Source organism: Oryctolagus cuniculus, chromosome 4 (genome assembly GCF_964237555.1).
Source record: "Oryctolagus cuniculus chromosome 4, mOryCun1.1, whole genome shotgun sequence".
Taxonomy (NCBI): domain Eukaryota; kingdom Metazoa; phylum Chordata; class Mammalia; order Lagomorpha; family Leporidae; genus Oryctolagus; species Oryctolagus cuniculus.
In genome coordinates this window covers 4906431-4926369 of record NC_091435.1, presented here as the reverse complement: position 1 = coordinate 4926369, position 19939 = coordinate 4906431, and the positions used below count along the sequence as shown (strand labels likewise).

The following is a 19939-nucleotide window of genomic DNA, read 5'->3' as shown; positions in this document are numbered from 1 at the left end:
CCACTCTGCCTTTCAAATAAATAAGCAAATCTTGAAAAATCACAATAACAAGCCCACACCACGTTAGAGCTCTCCTGCTCTTTGCCTTTCAGTAAGTCACAGAAGACGCCCACAGGAAAGGCGGTTGGTCTCCTTGGTGGAAAGAGCTCAGAGACTCTTCCTGTGTTGGGGGTATTTCACCACAGCACGCACTAGACCCTCCCCCGTGTAGACTGCAGTCGGGATGCCCTAACAGCCAGGGGCCTCCCCCAGGGTGGTGTCTGAAGCACGCAACACGTCAGAGGCCATGTGACACGGGACACGTGCCCTACAGGCCTCTTCCTCCTCCACTCACGTCCACACTCATTCCTTCACTCTTTCATTTGCGCGTGCTGCCTGTCCCCATCACCGGAGGTCAAAGGTGAGGGACTCTGCCTGCCTTTAAGGAGGCTGCAGCAGTGCAGAGGAGAGGTACGTGGTGCAGAGGAGAAGCCAGGTGACAGGAGCTTCCCTGCCGTCACCAGGAGCAGCCGGTCACATAGAGGGGGAGCTATGAGCTCCACGTTGCAGAGTTACCCCTCAGGACTGCACTGGAGAGCTGGGCATTCACGGAGAGCATGGACAAGGGCAGGTAAGAAGGTGGCACCTGTTGGCAGGTGTGGCTGGGGGCAGGGGGTGGCCATGGCTCTGGATGGACGTGTGCACCCCGGGCTTGGTGGCTTTGGGTGCCCTGCGGGATGGGCCATGAGCAACATCTACAGGACGTGAAAAGTTTTAGATCTGAAACTCCTCTGTGGTGAAAGTAATAACTAACATGAAAACGGGGAAGTGGTTTCTCTCTCGCTGGATGGAAGGTGATGTGACAGTGGGGCTGCTTGGCCAATGACACTTGCATTGATGTCTGTCTCGAGCCACCAGTGTGTCCCTGACATTTAAGAGACAAGGCATGAGTGAGAAGACCTACTATGCTTGTGGACTCCCTTCCTCCCTGGGTGAGAACACAGTGAAAATGATGAAGAAAGAGGAAACAACACACACAATGAGAAATCCAGAACTGGAGTAGTAGTACAACTGTCCCGTTCGGGCCCAGTGATAGCAGCTACGACAGCTGTCTCAAGAGACCTGACTAATTCTCAAAGTAGCTCCACCTACCAGGTAAGTGCTCGGCCACTGGCATCAAGATCCTGAGACAATGGTGTCCCACAGTTCTGGTTTGTGACCAGCTTGCACCAAACTATAAAGCAATGCTGCTTCCTTCGTAGAGAGAGTTCTTTCTGAAGGCCACATCGGCTGAATGAGACAACGTGTGGTGGGATGCTGTTGTCTACACTGTGGCTCAAGTTTGCTTCCTCTCCCAGATACTGGAGACACAAACACAATGCACACACTGACCCACAGCCGGTCTGCACCTACAGCCACGCTTGGGGAGAAGCCAACTCCACGGTCCCTGCCCAAGAGCTGTCTGTTAAGTGTCTATCTTGAGAACAGACCAGTTAGGGGCACATCCAGGCCTTCTCCTCTCTCTCTGCCAACTCAGCAGTGGCCATGCGAGTGAGACAGTCAGAAAACATCTCCACTGGGCTGACGCTGGGGAGTGGGTCAGAGATGTCAGCGCCACACCCGTGGCAGGGTGGGGGGTACCAGTGCTTAGGATCTCAACCAAGATCAGATAATTAAAAGATGAATGCAAGCAACATCATTCTCTGCAGATTCAGAATCTGCTGTGAAAGCATCAAAACATGGATATAAATACAGTCCTGTGTCTCCTCATAAGGTTCTGGTCAATAAAGACCAGACACACAATGGGGGTTCCGTGTGATTCTAGTGCCCAGGGATGCCATGGCCATCTTAGCTGGTGTGAGCACACCCTCCCATGTTTGCACAAGAATGTTTGCATCACCCGGAACATACCCTGCCCTGCACTGGATTTTAGAACAGGGCTTTCAATTTGATTTTGAATAATAAGACATCATTGTCTTAGCATCATCGGAACCCTGCACGTGAGCGAAGGGCCCCCATCCTGGAAAGGGACGAGGATGCAAGCCTGGCTTTGCTTACCTTCCAGGTGACCCTGATGCTCTGAGACGAGATCGGCTCCAGGTGGACTTCCTGAGGTGGGCCGTCAGGAGCTGCAAGGACCAGAAACCCACAGGCAGGTTAGGCAGGGCCGGCAGAGCACAAGGACACCACACGGCCTCCTCCAGGACCCGCATGTGCTCCCACACTCCGAGCAGAGCAGCAAAATCAGTTTGGCACCATCAGTGTGTCCCATGTTTCTCTGCTCTTCGGAGAGAGGAGTCTTGGGCCCCCCCCCCCACTGCACCCCTCCCCATCACGCCTTTGGAAACTGGATTATTCAACCTCCAGTTTGAGCAACTGAAGGGGTAAAGCAGGAAGTGGTGAAACGCAATGTCCTGTATGGGGCGCTGTCCATGGTGCCTGCTAAGAGCCTCCTCTACCTCCTGAAGGCTGTGTTCATGGATGTGGTGCTGGGGTTCTCTACGTGGCTCAGAGCTACTGGGTGGAAGGAAGGGAAGAAGGAGGAAGGGAGGGAGGGAGGGAGAGAGAGAAAGAAAGAAAGAAAAGAAAAAAGAAAAAAGAAAAAAGAAAAAAGAAAAGAAAAGAAAAGAAAAGAAAAGAAAAGAAGAAAGAAAGAAAGAAAGAAAGAAAGAAAGAAAGAAAGAAAGAAAGAAAGAAAGAAAGAAAGAAAGAAAATCAAGTTTCCTTTGTACTGTATGCTTGTTCTATGTGCTTTCCAATTAAAAAACCTATGAGCCAGGGGCTCTAGGCTGAGAGAAGAATAGATGGTGGAAAGGAAAACCAATCGTGCAGCTCACACCAACCCATTTCCAGTGGCTGTGCAGTGAGTCCGACAGTCACAGAGAGACGATTCTGGCTGCTCCCAGTTAGGGAAGGTCAGTGGGTGTTAGACACCTGCACACTAGGTACATAGTGTGGGAAGAAGAGATACTGACCACTTCTGCCTCATTGTCCCTGATGTAACCAGAGCGGTCAGGGGCACATGGTGATGCAGGACACCACAACACAGCCAGCACCCAGGCGTCCTCCTGGGAGCAGAGGCAAGCAGTCCCCTGACAGTCAGTTGGCAGAGGCACCTTCAGACTGGGAATGTGTTGGATTGATGACACTGACATCACTGCTGACCTGCAGTGGAATCATTGCTGTAAATGTGGCGATGCCAGTTGGCAGGAGAGTGAGCAGCATGTGGGGAGGTCAGAAAGCAGAAGCGGTGACTGCAAACTGACTCTGAAAAGTTTGGAGTGGGGCTGGTGTTGTGGTGCAGTGGGTAAAGCTGACACATTCCATATGGGCTCCAGTTCAAGTCTTGGTTGCCCCAACCCCCTGCCAATGCCTAGGAAAAGCAGAGGAAAGTGGCCCAAGTGTTTGGGCTCCTGCCACCCATGTGGGAGACCTGGAAGAAGCTCCTGGCTTTGGCTTGTCTCAGCCCTGGCCACTGTGGCCATCTGGAGAGTGAACCAGTGGATGGAAGATCTCTCTCTCCCTCTTTCTCCCTCTCCCTCCCTCTCTCCCTCTCTCTCCCTCTCCCTCCCTCTCTTCCTCCCTCCCTCTCCCTCTCTCCCTCCCTCTCTCCCTCTCTCTCCCTCTCTCTCCCTCTCTCCCTCCCTCTCTCCCTCTCTCTCCCTCTCTCCCTCTCTTCCTCTCTCTCTCCCTCTCTCCCTCCCTCCCTCTCTCCCTCTCTCTCTCCCTCCCTCCCTCCCTCCCTCTCTGTAACTTAGACTTTCAAACAAATAAATAATTCCTAAAAAAAGAAGAGTTTGGAGTAGCAGGGAACACATGAACCCTTACAGATGAAGCACATCTGCGGGAACCCATGGGCAGGGCTGGGCGGGGTCCTTGTTGTCGAAGGAAGAGGGAGTTTTGAGGGGTACTATGGTGCAGTCACATGGTTGCTGGGCGTCTGAATCTTTCTGCCTGAGTTCAGATCCTGGCCTTGTTAGCAGGTGCAGTCTTACTTAACATCTCGGAGACTCAGTTTCCTTCTCTGTCTAATGGGACCATAGGTTTATGTCCTAGGAATGTTATGAAAACAATGTGCTGTCAGCAGAAGGAGCTGTAGTGATACAACTACTGCTGGGTGTTTCCAACTAAAGGGAGTGCAGGGGAAACTTTAAACAGTGAAGAAGACGTAAAGGTGAGTGTCCTGCCTGAGACGGAAGCAGGAGACGAGGAGTGAGTGGTGGACCTGGGAAAAGAGGCCCCTGGCACGGGCAGAAGCTGTGGTCAGGCTCCCTGGGGACTTGGCGGATAGAAGCAAGTTTCTATTTTCTCATCAAAATGGAGTCACCTATTCCAGGCTGCCCCGAGGATGTCAAAATCCTCAGATGCCCGAGTCCCTTATATAAAACAGCTTAGTGTTTGCACATCAGTTAATCACATGCCCATGTACGTAGATCTTTATCTATGAAAATCTACATGTATACCTATGTCTATGGGAAGGAGGGAGAGGGGAGAGAAAGACAGAGAGACAGAGACAGAGAGAGCCCCACAATGGTTAGGGCTGGGTCAGGCTGAAACCACAAGCCAGGAACTCAATCCAGCTCACTCCTGACCCCCGAGGGTCCGCATTAGCAGGAAGCCAGAGTCAGGGGCGGGGCGTGGTGCTCTGCGAGGTGCTCTGATGTGTGATGTGGGACACGGGCAGCTCACCCGGTGTCTTAACAGTTAACAAAATGCCTGCCCCTCTGACTCCAGGCTACTTATAATTCACAACACAAGGCAAGCAGCGGGCACGCAAATATCTGTAGAGTAGGGGAATCGGGATAGAAAACCATTCTGGGTATGTTCAGTACACACCCAGTTCTGTTTAAAAAAAACTATTATTCTTTCCCAACACAGTTGGTTGAATTTATTGGTGCAGAATCCACAAATACCAAGGTCTAACCACAATAAAACAAAAAACAGAATAGAGAGCTGTGGCTTCAGGAAGGCCATGAAGGCTTGGAAAGCTGCTGGGGCCTGGAGAAGGGACTTAGCGGTGAAGGGTGAGCTCAGAGGAGCCAGCTTGCTTGGGCTTTTAGGAGATTCTGCCTTTGTGTAGGAAAACAGCTGGCCTGGAAGTGGGCAGAAGCGGTGACTGTGGGCAGGGGAAATGGACGCTCTGTCACAGATCAGGGAGAAAAGGGGGCCCAGGGCTGCCCCAATCTCAAGGAAGGGCAGGGGAGGCTGATTCCACAGATTGGGGCTGATGGCCCTGGGAGAGAATGACAAGGATGGAATTCGAGAGATGAGGCCAATTTCCCAGGAAAGATCTATCTGTGTTTAGAAATACAGACGTGAAGGGACATGGGGGTGGTGGTGCGGCGTCTCATGCCAAGAAGGCGGGAGCTTGCTGTGTGTTCCCGTCTACACCCTTGTTGCCTGTCTTGCCAATGCCACCAGTGATTCTGCTCCCTGGTTGCTGTTCTCATGGCCTCTGAGCTGGCAATGGCTCCTGTCTGGTCCCTAAACATTTCTTTCTTTATTTTTTTTAATTTATTTTTTGACAGGCAGAGTGGACAGTGAGAGAGAGAGAGAGAGAGAGGCAAAGAGAAAGGTCTTCCTTTTACGTTGGTTCACCCCACAATGGCCGCTGCGGGTGGCACGCTGTGGCCAGTGCACTGCGCTGATCCGCAGCCAGGAGCCAGGTGTTTCCTTCTGGTCTCCCATTCGGGTGCAGGACCCAAGGACTTGGGCCATCCTCCACTGCACTTCTGGGCTACAGCAGAGAGCTGGCCTGGAAGAGGGGCAACTGGGACAGAATCCGGCACCCTGACCGGGACTAGAACCCGGTGTGACGGCGCCGCAGGTGGAGGTTTAGCCTGTTGAGCCGCGGTGCTAGTAAACATTTCTTCCAGTCTTTAATTTACCCCATTAACAGGCGTGGGCCCAGAGCATGCCACAGACGTCTCACGTCCACTCCCACGACTGGGCCTGGCCTCCTCTTGCTGCTTGCTCCCCTCAGCCCCCTCGGGCCCAGCTCGTCCTGCATCTTGGTGGAGTCCAAGTGCCCCTGGCTCTAGGAAGGTCCATGCATTGCCCCCCCCCCCCCATTTTTCTTCTCCCTCCCTCAGGTCTTGTCTGGGACCCCCCATGGTGGGCCTGGGGACTGCACTAGATGTGCTGTCTGTCTGTCGTTTTCAATAGACACAGGCACTGAGCAGACTCCTCCCTTTCCAAGGGGGTGATGCAACTCCCAGGGGCTGTATCCCCAGGCGAGCACCCTACTCCTCACCCTCCTGATTCTCAAAGGTGCTGCTAGCTCTGAAGTCCACCCCAGAACATAGCCTGGGGAGGTGTCGGCGTTTGGCCAGTCAAGATCATTGCTGTAAAAGCCCACCAGCTAATTTCTGCTCGCAGGATCAAGCCCCTTGGGCAGGAGTCCTTTGCAGCAGACCCAGTGAACTCCCTGAGACCAAAGCTCTCTCACACTGATCTTCTGTGGTCAGTGAGAAGCAAGAGGGACCACACGAGAAATCCCCGACGCTTGGCACTCAGCCGAACTTAGGAAGCAGCCAATTGGTCTGGAGCCAGAGGTAGTGGTGCACTGTCATCTGAGTCCTCTGGGTGTGTCTAAGTGTGTCTAGGCGTGTCTGGGCATGTCTGGGCATGTCTAGCTATGTCTGGGCATTTCTGGGTGTGTCTGGGCATGGCTGGATGTGTCTAGGCGTGTCTGGGCATGTACAGGTGTGGCCTCAGTGTGACCCTCTCAGGAGGGTGTCTGGGTGTGTCTGGGCATGGTCTCAGTGTGACCCTTTCCGGAGGGTATCTAGGCATGTCTGGGTGTGTCTAGGTGTGTCTGGGCATATCTGGGTGTGCCTGGGTGTGTCTAGGCGTGTCTTCAGTGTGACCCTTCAGGAGGGTGTCTGGGTGTGTCTGGGCATGTCTGGGTGTGTCTGGGTGTGTCTGGGCATGGCCTCAGTGTGACCCTCTCAGGAGAGTGTCTGGGTGTTTCTGGGCGTTTCTGGGTGTGTCTGGGTGTGTCTGGGCGTGTCTGGGTGTGTGTAGGCGTGTCTAGGTGTGTCTAGGTATGTCTAGGCATGTCTGGGCATGTCTGGGCATGTCTGGGCATGGCCTCAGTGTGACCCTTTCTGGAGGGTGTCTAGGCATGTCTGGGTGTGTCTAGGTGTGTCTGGGCATGTCTGGATGTGCCTGGGTGTGTCTAGGCGTGGCTTCAGTGTGACCCTTCAGGAGGGTGTCTGGGCGTGTCTAGGCGTGTCTGGACATTGCCTTAGTGTGACCCTCTCAGGAGAGTGTCTAGGTGTCTGGGTATGTCTGGGTGTGTCTGGGCATTGACTCAGTGTGACCCTCTCAGGAGAGTGTCTAGGCGTGCCTGGGTGTGTCTAGGTGTGTCTGGGCATGGCCTCAGTGTGACCCTCTCAGGAGGGTGTCTGGGCATTTCTGGGTGTGTCTAGGTGTGTCTGGTTATGTGTGGGCGTGTCTGGGTGTGTCTGGGCATGTCTGGGTGTGTCTAGGCATGTTTGGGCATGTATGGGCGTGGCCTCAGTGTGACATTCTCAGGAGGGTGTCTAGGCATGTCTGGGTGTGTCTGGGCATGTCTGGGGAGTGAACCAGTGGATGTAAGATCTCTCTGTCTCTCCCTCTCTCTATGTAACTCTTTCAAGATAAATATTTTAAAAAAGAGATTACAACCCAAGGCAAATTGAATCCCTAATTCCAAAGGCATTGAGGACCAAGCATTAGCATGTCCGTCCACTTAGCAACATGGGAAGACTGTTGACATTTGTCATGTGAGAAAGGACTTCTACTTTTCTGTACTGAAGCTGCCATATGAAGCTGCCCCTCGCCCCAGAATATCCACCTTTTCTGGGAAAGCAGCAGACAAGAGATTGGGACTAACGATGGATGTGACTTTCCAAAGTCAATGCTCTCTGCATCTCCACAGAAGCCAAAATTGCTTACTCTGTAAAGCAGCAGTAAGTAGAGACCATATTTATAATTTGTAAAATCTGTGCAAGGTAAAAGTCAACGCAACATTTACTAACTCTGTGTGGCTGAAAATCCAGCCACGGCAGATACCTGGGTTTCGCTGCGGTTCCTCTCCCCTCCTGGACACTCAGGGGCTGCCAGGCGGCCCACATCTGCCTTCCTGAGCCAGCTCCTCTGTGCCAGCTCCCAGCCCAGTTAGCTCCCTGCTGCCTGACAACTGTGTGTGCCAGGAGGGAGACGACTCAAGCCTCAGTCCTCTACTCTGCCCTCAGGCCACGCTCTCCCCTTGTGTGAATGTCCTGGCATCAGCCAGCGTCCTGTGGCCTCATTGTTCATTGGATTGGGCTCAGTCACCCCAGAGGGAAGAACTCCCAAGTTTCCATCTCTGGTTTCCTTGCTGGGGAATGTATGGAGAACCTACCATGAGAAAGGTCCTAAACTGGCCAAGGATACCTCCACGTTTTCTCCCGTATGTGGGAGTTCTTAAGTTTTTCTCTCTTAAAGTTGATCTAAGTTTACAATAGTGACTACTGGAGAGGGAGAATGGTGAGGGGGGGCTGGAGGGAGGTTGGTGACGGGCCCCAACCGCAAGCTGTCAGAATAACAGGCTCCAGAGTTGCTGCACAGAGGGGCGGCTGTGGCTCACTGTCAGGTATTAGCGTCACCCGTAGGTAGCGGCAAGTTCAGCAGAGGAGCTGGCACCCAACACGGAGGGAGGGTTGAGGGTGGGGGGAGGGTGGGGGCTGGGGGGGATGCTGACTGTTGGATTTTGATTTCATCATTTCTGATGAATGTGTCTGTTGAAATATCACACACTGGGCCCCATAACTGTGTATTAGATGTTGATCAGAAATTTTTAAGTGTAAGGAAAAATGGGTAAAAGAGGATTTGGAAACTGCCCTGTGGTTTTTACATCCATATATTCATCGTGGGTAGAAGTGGGTGGGTGAGAGGCCTGGTCTCTGTTGGACACAGGTGACCGAGACAGTGGTCAGTTGAAAAGAAAATAAATCAAAGAAACAGATTTTCCAGATGGGGACAGGCTGAATTCATTTAATAGCTTTTTATTTAAAAAGAACTCGTCCATTTAAACTATTTATTAATTTAGCTTTATCACGTGTCACACACTGAGCTAGTTGCCTGGGGTTTTGCAGTGAACAAAACAGGCAGCAATTCCCATCCCTGCTGGGGTGTACGAACCAGAGGCCATTAACAAATCAACAAGTCACATGGTGATATGGACCATTTTTAAAAAGGAGAGGAGACCAAGTTTGCCAGAGTGGGCAGTGGGCTGAACGCTAATGGAGCGGTCTGGATACGATTTACGGAGATTATATTTGAGCAAAGAATTTGAAGTGGTAAGAGCAGAGAGAAGAACATTCTGGAACATTCCAAAGAGTTCTGGAATGTTCCAGAAAAGAAGCTTCTCCCTCAGGTCCAGGCCAGCACAGGGCAGGGCTGCCTCTCTGGAATGTGATGATTGAGTGCAGGTCCATTGGAAACCCAGCTCTGTGTCGTGGTCCTCCCGTAATCCAGACCCACCGTCTCCTGGTGGGCCATGAAAATTCAGTGTCTTTTCAAGGCCCTCGTGCATAATGGAATCTCCACATGCCATGCACAGATTCATAATGAAAATGATGGTGGGATCAGCCACCCCAAAGAGTCCCAAGGCACAAGGTGACGGGCGACCCTCCGGGTGCAGCTGCTAATGGGGACGCTGGTCTCTGGCGAGGGTCAGCTGTGGCCTGGCACATCAGATGCACTCTGGCCCATTAAGAGCTGATCTTGTTAACTGCGACAGTGTCTCCACTTACTCTCCTGACTTCCCTTCTTGGGCGGACTGTTGTTAGCAGGAGCTGAGGAGAGCAGGCCAAATGGTGTGATCTTTGCTAAATGGTTGTCCTCTGAGGTCAAGTGTATTAGGGGGCTAATAGCAGATTTGTGCCTTTTCATGTAAAAGCAAACTTGGCGTGGTGGCGCTGGGACAAGGCTATTTCCAGCATCAGGGAGGGTGCTGGTATCATTGTCAGTGTGATGATTTTTTTCTCCAGGAAGATTTGCAATGGGCCAAATCTCAGGTTCCCAGGGTGGCAACGCCTGCTTGTATACGGGGCCAAAGGGTAAACCTTCCAGGCTTCACAGGCACATCTGGGCTCTGTCACCTTTTTAGGACATAAACACTGTTCTCAGCTAGAGATTCGTACGTGAGACTTGGTCACAGGCTCTGGTTTGCTGATGTCTCCGTGAAAGGAGGGTGGGGGACCGGGGTTGCTGGGGATGTGTGGCCAGCCCAAAGGGAGCCACTGGATGACCCGCATACCCCAGCTGGCTGCTGCCAAACAAGGGCTTGAGAGCAACTCAAAGTTGAGGTTTTAAGCACTGAGCAAGATTTTTTAAGAATTGCCGTCTAGGCCGGCACCGCGGCTCACTAGGCTAATCCTCCGCCTTACGGCACCAGCACACCGGGTTCTAGTCCTGGTCGGGGCACCGGATTCTGTCCTGGTTGCCCCTCTTCCAGGCCAGCCCTCTGCTGTGGCCAGGGAGTTCAGTGGAGGATGGCCCAAGTGCTTGGGCCCTGCACCCCATGGGAGACCAGGAGAAGCACCTGGCTCCTGCCATCGGATCAGCACGGTGCGCCAGCCGCAGCGCGCCAGCCGTGGCGGCCATTGGAGGGTGAACCAACGGCAAAGGAAGACCTTTCTCTCTCTCTCTCTCTCTGTCCACTCTGCCTGTCAAAAAAAAAAATTTCAAAAGATTCGCACAACAGTGGGCACACTCAAACCCAGCACAGCTGGCACCCTGGGCTGTGGTTCATGATGCAGGCCACGCTCGGGATTGGGGAGCCTGGCTCCCAGCGGTGCCGACGGTGCCAGCTTCATCCTCACTCCCCTCTTCCTCCCTCTGCCTCCCAGCTGCACTTCTACCCTCCTCTGCCTTTTTTGGGAAGCCCTTGTCTTAGGCTTCTGTCTTGATGTTCTCACAAAGCCACAGACACAGAAATCCACATCCCGCAGGAGTGAGCGTCAAGGTCAAGGTGCGGTCTCTGGCTCCTTCCACACAGCAGAGGGTAGACAGGCGTCCAGGGGCCTACTCCACTGACCCCACTCACCAGGAGGCCACCCTCATGAGCTGACCACCCCTGCAGGCCCCCGTCCTACAACTACTGTGCTTGGGACTGGGTTTCAACATAAGAAAGGTGAGGGGACATGAACATTAGACCTTGCACATATATGTGTTCATGTATGTACTCACTCTCACACACGCATACATAAGCATACACATACATATACTCAAACACATACACTCACTCATACACATGCACATGCATGTACATACCCACTCTCACACACACATAAGCATACACATACACAATACACATATGCACACACATACCCCCTCTCACACACATACACACATAAAGACACTCACACATACACATCTACATATATACATGCCCACTATGACATATGCACATAAACATTGACATACACCATGCACACATGCATACACAATATGCCTACATACACACTAACACACATTCACAATACACACATGAAAATGCACAGGTACACAGGTACACACACATACTCACACACATATATACACACACCCATGTCCTCTGTGATATATACACATAAACACACACACACATACTCACATGCATACATGCATACTAACATACACATTCACATTACACACATGAATATGCACAGGTACACAAGTGTACACACATACATACACTCACACACACTCTGTTCCCTGTTATGTCCATTCCCAAGACAATCCTCTGAGCCACGTTTCTAAGCACCCATCCCACACATACGAGCAACCTGCCTATGCCAGACACACCAAGAGACGCAGCCCGGGGGGCACAGAGCCCCTGAGGTTGACAGGACGGAGATGAGGATGTGGTCCAGTGCTGCAGTCTAGGGGAGGAGGCACTAACCCCAGGCAGGGGTGGGAAAGGGAGCGCTCAGAGCGGGGTGGGCACCTCTGCTTTTCCAGAAAGAGTGCAGAACAGGGGATCTAGACCTTGGGGGCCTTCTAGCTGGGGGAAGAGGCCCAGCAGGCGGAGAGCAGCACAAGGCCACGGGAGTCCCGGGGCAGTGAGGGGAGCCCCAGACCCCGACACCTCACAGGCTCGCTTCCTCGTCAGGGGCCGGGGAGAGGCATCCTCTGACAGCGCGGGGGTCCGCAGCTTCCTGGCGCTTCCTGCCGAGGATTCCCACTGTGGAGGGGAGACCACAGATGGAAGGGAAGGGGGCGGCGGGGTGGAGCGAGGTCATTTCAGGTTGACTGCTAGGAAGACGGCCCGTGGGCATCGGTGCCAGGAGCAGGTGCAGCCGCTGGGGCAATTCTAAGGAGGGGAGCCCAGGGCGGGGCTGTGGTATCCTGGCCCACGGACGCCACACCCAGAGCCTGACTCCCTGTCAGTCACACAGCCCTCTGCACCAAGCTCCATTCTGCAGCTCTGCTGGGCCCCAGTCTGCTCCCCTCATCACGTTTCCCCTGAATATGAAGTGAGGCAGCTGTGGGGTGGGGGCTGCCACAGCCAGCACCCTGGTAGACTCCAAGAGGCAGCAGAAAGAGGCAGCTGCCCTACAGGGACTGGGCTCTGAGTCCATGCTGCTCACCTGGCCTCCTGGCTGGGGAAGAGAGCTGCTGCCATGGCAACCGGCAGCTGCAGCTGGGGTCATGCAGGACAGGGAATCAAAGGCAACAGCCTCCAAGCGCAGTGGTGATGGGGACACGGCTGCAGGTGCTCAGCCAGGAAGACGCAGGCCCCGGGGGCCAGGGGCAGAGAGGAGCAGGTGGAGCGAGTGTGGCTACAGCAGAGGGTGGAACTTGGGGTAAAGGTGGGGGCTAACTTCCCCCCACCATCCAGCACAGTGGAATTCCAGGGAGTGAGTGATTTGTTCGAGTAAATATTTAAAGGAGAGTCTGTTTTGGCAGGAGCATGTTAATGTGCATTTCCCACTTTGGAAAAATGCAATGTGCTTCGCGAGCCTGGACAGTTTCTCCCATTGATCAGGGAGGTCTGTGTACTGTGTACTGGGGGGAGAGGCAGCTTTGGGTCCATTTACAGAGAGGATCCAAGCCTCAGAAGCGGCTGCCCTCCCAGCCTGGCATAGAGGCCTCCGCCCGCCAGCCTTGAAAGCGAATTTGCAGAACTGGGCACTGTTTAACAGTTCAGGAAGAACAGTTCACTCCAGCCCATCTCCTGGAGGGCAGCGCTGACCACACACACCAGGAGTTAGTGTGTTGTCTTAGATCGGACCCAGCAACCCCACTTCTTGAAATGAAACAGAAGAAAACCATCCTGGAAATGGCAAAAGACACACCACAGGGTGCTCATCACAGTGGCATTTGGAATAATGAAGAAGTCCAACCAGGAGGGATTGGCTACGGCGATGGCAGGAGATGAAGTCACAAGTGGCGGGGAAGCCCTTCAGGGATGGACAAGCTCCAGGGATACCTGGAAGTCCATTAGTGAGGACTGAAAGCCGACACAGACCTCAGCTTGCCCAGCTGGGGACACTGAGCACCTCACTCTTGCGGGTGGAGAAACGGGTCCAAGTTCTGGCCCCACCTCCGTAGGCACAGCTGTCCCGCTCTGACAGTCTGCACGGTTTGCGGCTGGACATGCCGTTCCCTCTGAGAAATGAGCCAGGCCTCGGCTCCTCACCTTTCCCCAGAGGAGCCGGGCGCACCAGCTTCCTCCTCCCCTCCTGCCCGGAGCTGGGTCAACACCCACGGCTCAGACCTCAGGAAACCAGCCAGTTTCACCGCAGGAACCAGCAGGGGGCGCAGTGTTACAGGCTGTGTATATGCCCGAGGCGTGCTGGTGTGTGTGTGTGTGTGTGCGTGTGTGCACTGCCTCTGTGGGTGAGCATGGTGCACACGTGTGTGAGTGGCGACACGGGTTAAAGAAGCAGCGGACTGGTTCTACCAACAAGGCCTAGGATGGCTCTAAGCAGGGGCCTGTGGACACTGCAATGTCTTCAAGTGCTGCTCTGCCTCTATGTTTTCAACACTGAATATGAAATGCCTTATAGCAGGAAAAACATGGATACCTTGTATCCTAAAAACCGATGCTTCTACTCAACAGAACTCTGTGGATCCCCCACCTGCCTTACACGCTCTCGCTCCTCCCCGGGGTGACCATCTCTTTATCTTCCCGTCATATCTGGACTGGCTCCCGCATCAGCCTGGATCCCACACACCCGAGCCAAAGAACTGTAACCCCGCGTGGTGCTGGGACCCTCACCAGACGCTGGCCTCGTGCATCTGCTCGCAAGTCTTGGCTCTGAGAACCTTGAACCAAATCCTACTTGAACATCAGTGCCCTCCACGCAGGAGGAAGAGCGTCAGAGCGTCGCGAGAATGTTTTCTAGGGCACGGGACTACGGAGACCACGCATCAGAGACCCGCCCCCACCGCGGGGGAAGCTCGCAGCCTGCATTTCAGCAGCCGAGCTCGCGGGCCGCCGGAGGCACGTACCTGCCTCGTCGGCGGTGACGGTGAGCTCGTTGCTGGGTTCGCTCTTGCCGATCCGGTTCTTGGCGTACATGCGCATGCTGTAGGTGGAGGAAGGGTGGATATCAATGATGGTGGCCGAGTTCAGCTGAGGGGAAACATCTTTGGTTCTCTGAGCAGAATCCCAGGAGTCTTTTGGGTTTTGTTTTTTCAAAAAAGAAGAGATAGAGACGTGAGTTTTTTTTCTCTGCCGTTGAACAGTTTACAAGTAGGAATTAAAAACGAAAAAAAAAAAAAAAGAAAGATAAATTATATCCCACGTGAACGCCCAATGCTGTGTTCCCACGTGTCTGGCAGAGCTGGCCATCAGAGGGGACGGGCTGTCACACTGAGGGGACCAGGGGCTGCAGGTGGGCTGGGAGTGGGTGACTGGGACAGGTCACGGGAGAGAAACGCAGTGGGGGACACTCATGGCACTGCGGTGGGAAACGGCCACTTGTCAGCACTCCTACGGAGCAACAGAACCCACCCGAAAGATCAAGAGTCCCAGTGCCTGAAGCCCAGAAACCTCTGCACACGGGATACCCTTGTGTCCCCACACAGAGAGCGACAAAGCTGAGATAATCCCACGCCAGCCAATCTCGACGTCCACCACAAGCCCTGCTTACCGAACACTGCTCAGCTACAGCTTTTGGAATCAGCCTCCAAACCTTACTGCAAGAATTGTTTTTAACCACAGCTAACTTGAGCAACAGTGCAGGCCTCGGGCAGAGAGTCCTCGTTGAACCTGTCCCAGCGTGGACCCGGTGCTTTAGGGCCTGATCCCAGGGTCAGCGTGTCATGCTTTTCTGACACCCCAATAGTCTGGGCAGCTGCTGACCAGGGGCAGATGGTCGGGAAGTGGTGTGGTTTGTGGAAGGACAAAGGGACCTGCAGTGTCCCCAGCTCTCCGGTGTCCCTCTCTGTGGTACCCATCACATCCACGAGTCTCCCATGAGCGTCCCGCAGCCCCTGCTGGATTCAAAGCCCTGTGACAGCAGAGTCTGCAATATTCAGTGCTGTGTCCCTTTTCTCAGCAAATTGAGCACATCCCCAGGGCCAGCACAGGGCCTGGCGTGCAGCAGGCGCATGCTGGATGCAGGCTGAATAGCTGAGTCCATGAACAGCAAATCTAGGGGCCTCTGAGACTTGGGGACGGTGCTAGACACCTGGCCCCCCAGTGAGGGGTAGAAAGCTTAGGGCTGCTCTGTGCAGAGGGAGCAGATTTCCTGGGCTGGAGAACCAAACATGTGACCTAAAGACGGCTTTTGAGGAGATGCCACCTGCCTTTACCTGGCCAGCTCTCCTCCCAGGCCACTCGGTAATGGAAGTCAGCAGGGTGCCTTCCCCAAGGAGGTTCACACCTCCCTTAGGGTGTACCCCACGGGAAGATATAGACAAGTCCAGGCCTCATAACTGACAAAGCCTTAAAGCCCACCAGATTATTACCAGGCCCCTTCGGTCAGGTTCTATTTGCCTCTCAGTCGGAGAACTTAGTCATGGCTTAGACAGCACCTCTCTCAGCTCCTTTAGTAATGACTCTGTCCTTTGTTCTAGACCCTGTCTAGCCCACTAAGGTCTCATTCCTTTGCAATCATAGCCTCTACTCTAACATCAATGGCTCTACTCCCGATCTGCTTGTATTGATGGTCTTCTTCCCCACTTAATGTTGTATGATTATTCAGAATTTTTCTACAGACAAACCCCTCTACCCGCAAAAGCTGAGTGGCCTTTCTCCCAGTCTTGGTTGGGATCAGCTTTAAACCACACAGTCCTCACAAGGGTCCAGAGACCCCCACCCCGTTTCCTCTCCTCTATGAACTCTCATTAGCTGGTTAATGCCACTTTTAGGATCATTTGTTGCTATTCTCACCCTGTCTTTTATATTACTGTGTTTGTTTAAGTGTTTACAGGAGGTGATAATGGAACGAACCAAGGTCTTCACCAACCAGGTGATCAACCAAATGCTACTACAGGGATATACTCGGCTCCCCACCCAGGAGATACCGGCTTGAGACATCGCCCCATGCCAGCGAAGAGTACCTCATCGCCTCATGTCAGCAGGAAGTAGCTCTAAAGACAGATCACCGTCCCTCCACCCCCCTGGACTTTTGAGGCTAATGTAATCCCATACAACTCTTGCTTTATAAGAAACAAAAGGGGGAATGTTAGTAAAATGGTGCAGTCTCATCTATGCCACAATCTACACCCTGACACCATCCTAGGCTCTAGCCCCCGCCACCATGGCTAGAAGCCAGGTGACCCCATGGCCCAACCACAGGTGTCAGTTCCACCCCCACCCTAATGGGATTCGCTGCTCCTACTTCCCTGCCCTCCCCCCAGCAAAGGTTTAAAAGGACCTGTTCCTGACATGTGGCTCTTTTTCTCTCCATCTCTGTCTCTTTCTCTCTATATCTCTCTGTCTCTGTCTCTCTCTCTTTCTCTCCATCTCTCTCTCTGTCTCTCTCTGTGTCTCTCTGTCTCTATCTCTCTCTCTGTCTCTGTCTCTCTCTCTGTTTCCATCTCCTGACCTCTGTTTCTGTCTCTGTTTCTCTCTCTCTTTCTCTCCATCTCTCTCTGTCTCTGTCTCTTTCTCTCTGTCTCTCTCTTTCTCTGTCTCTGCCTCTCTCTCTGTTTCTATCTCCTGACCTGTCTCTGTCTGTTTCTCTCTTTCTCTCCATCTCTGTCTCTGACTCTCTGTCTCTCTCTCTCTGTCTCTTTCTCTGTCTCTCTCTTTCTCTCCATCTCTCTCTCTGTCTCTCTCTGTCTCTATCTCTCTCTCTGTCTCTGTCTCTCTCTCTGTTTCCATCTCCTGACCTCTGTTTCTGTCTCTGTTTCTCTCTCTCTTTCCATCTCTCTCTGTCTCTCTCTGTCTCTCTGTCTCTGTCTCTCTGTTTCCATCTCCTGACCTCTGTCTCTGTCTCTGTTTCTCTCTTTCTCTCCATCTCTCTCTGTCTCTTTCTGTCTCTCTGTGTCTCTCTGTCTCTGTCTCTGTCTCTCTGTCTCCATCTCCTGACCTCTGTCTCTGTCTCTGTTTTTCTCTCTCTTGCTCTCCATCTCCCTCTTTTCCTTCTGTGCCCCTTCCCTCTCATCTGTTGGGTTTCCCCCAATAAACCCTTTCCCTTAAAAAAAAAAGTCTGCTTTGGGTGTTCTCATCTCTTAGTGCATGGTGTATCATAGCAACGGGCAACACTGCAGTTAGGGGGAAAAGCATCCTTCGAGTCAAGAAGATCGGAGGTGCAAGAACTCGATGTCAGAAGAGGAGATTTGGGCAGAAAATCAAATGACGGCACAGGAGAAGGTGACTGAAAGGAGGGCAAACAAGGTGGGAGTTTCCATCACGGGGGTGACTTGGAAACACTCATGAGCCTCGTCCCACGCACTGAGCGCCTCTGACGAAGGTGTTTGCGACAGGGAGGAGGAACCCCAGGCTCAGTGAGATGCAGACAAGCTGCCACTGGCCCCAGGAGGAAGCAGAAGCTCACGGAGGCCGAAGGAGTCCTGCAGGTGGGGTGGGGGTTTTCGGAGCTGGAAGGGACGATGCAGACACAGCTGTGGTCACTGGAGGCGCCTGAGGTCTGGGGGAGGGGCACGCACACAGCTGCTGACCACCTTCACCTCCCAGCTTCCCCGTCAACGTGGGGACAGAGCAGCGAGGGACCAGCTCCCCGCCTGCTGGTGATGAGGAGCCGCCCCACGCTGTAGGTTCCGCAGCCCAACCGCAGCTCCGTGAGTAGCTCCCTCGTCCGGCAGTCTTCAGGGAGCATCATGACCCTTCCCTGACGCTCCATCTGCTCCACACCTCGGAAAACCAACGCAGGCCAGGAGGCCCTGCTAGAGACTCCTACGCCGCCATCCCTTGCTTCACCGCAGGCTCTGGGTTTCAGGCACATGTTTCTGTTTCTTTATTTTGGCTGTGGCGCATTCGTCCCAGTTATATCTGTGCTCCACTTGGAAGAGCCAACCTCCCATCAAGGGGCTGTACTGGGCATTTTACATGCGTGACTTCTGCAGGCCTCACATCTGTGTGGGAAACAGCTCGGGGCACTTTAGCATTGATGATCTGGACCTACTGAATCCCAATATCTAGGGGATGGTGTCAGAAGGCCGGGCTTGCCTGCCAGCCTCACTGTTCAGGCCACTCTGACGTACAGCGAGTCTGGAAGCACTGTTTCACCTGAGTGGATTCTGACAACACCCTGCAAGGTGGAGCGCTTTTATGTCCAGTGCCAATCTCCAGGAACTCAGGCCCCATATGTGGTTGGTAAGGAGCAGAGCTGGGATCTGACCATCCCTGTGTTAGCCCCAGAAGTGGGGTCCTTCTCCTGTAGCACTTGGCATCACTACTCTCTGATGACAGGTAACAAGACTGGACCTCAGTATTTCCAGAACCTGATACAAGTCTCCCGTGCTGAGAAGGCCTTCCGAAGAGTTCTTGACTTGGCTTATGGACACAGAGAAGCAATGCAGAGAAATGGTTTGGCCAAATGCAAGAGAAGGAGACTTTTCTCAAAAATCATTGCCACACCTACACGTTTGCAGGAGGAGGCACAGGGCTGGAAAGCAGTTGCAGGCAGGACTCTGTGGCCCGACCCGCGGGGACAGCAATGCAAATGGTGGGGGGCGTGGAGCCTCTCTCCTGCCGCTGCAGCCCCAAACAGCCTCTGGGAGGAAGCTCACAGCAGCTGGCATGGCTGCTGCTGGCAGCTCACCTCGACTTCCACGGGGGCGTTAGACAGCCCAGGTCTGCAGGGCAGCTGGACATCAAGGGCAAATGTAGCAGTGGGGATGGACATGGAGACATTCCCGTCAGAGGTCAAAGACCAGAATGAGTGAGGGTGACAGAAGGTTCCAGAAGCAGGACAACCCAAAAGGTTTAGAAACCAAGAAGGAGCTCAAAGAAGGAGCAGACTCATGACGCTAGGAGCCAGAGACTCGGGGACATGCAGAACCACAGTCCCTGCTTCAGGACTTGGGGGAGAGTGGGGGACCCCTGAGGATTCTCTGACAGCCGACAAGTGGACTCAAGGACATGGATGGATTCTCAGGGCTTTAACTGAGAGGCAGTTTCATGCAATGTTCGAGCAACACCATGAGTTCCCACTTATTAGATGCTCACTATGTGCCAGGTAAAACCCAAGCATCTTTAAAATATTCCCTTCCTGGGGCTGGCATCGTGGTACAGCAGGTGAAGCTGATGCCGACACTGTCAGCAGCCCATATGGGTACCGGTTCTAGTCCCAGCCGCTCTACTTCTGATCCACCTCCCTGCTAATGCACTTGGGAAAGCAGCAGAAGATGACCCAAGTGCTTAGGTCCCAAGTGGGAGGCCCAGATGAAGCGCCTGACCCCTGGCTTTGTCCTGGTCCTGCTCTAGCCCCTGAGGCCATTTGGGGAGTGAACCAGCGGATGGAACATCTCTGCTACTCCTTCTCTGTCTGTCTCTGTTATTCTGCCTTTCAAATAAAGAAATCTT

General features: G+C 53.4%; 1 protein-coding gene across 3 annotated transcripts in view; it reads right to left on the bottom strand.

Moving 5' to 3' along the window:
• The window catches only part of DSCAM (DS cell adhesion molecule), a 722199-nt gene that overhangs the window by 128126 nt on the left and 574134 nt on the right, over positions 1-19939 (bottom strand). For 2 of the 3 annotated variants that reach the window (XM_070071799.1, XM_070071800.1), the window contains exons 15-16: positions 14449-14616; positions 2038-2108 (exon numbers count right to left, since the gene is read on the bottom strand). In XM_070071799.1, the coding sequence (XP_069927900.1) occupies positions 2038-2108; positions 14449-14616 (239 nt within the window). The remainder of the gene's footprint in view (positions 1-2037; positions 2109-14448; positions 14617-19939) is intronic. The other variant, XM_070071801.1, reaches the window with a different exon arrangement.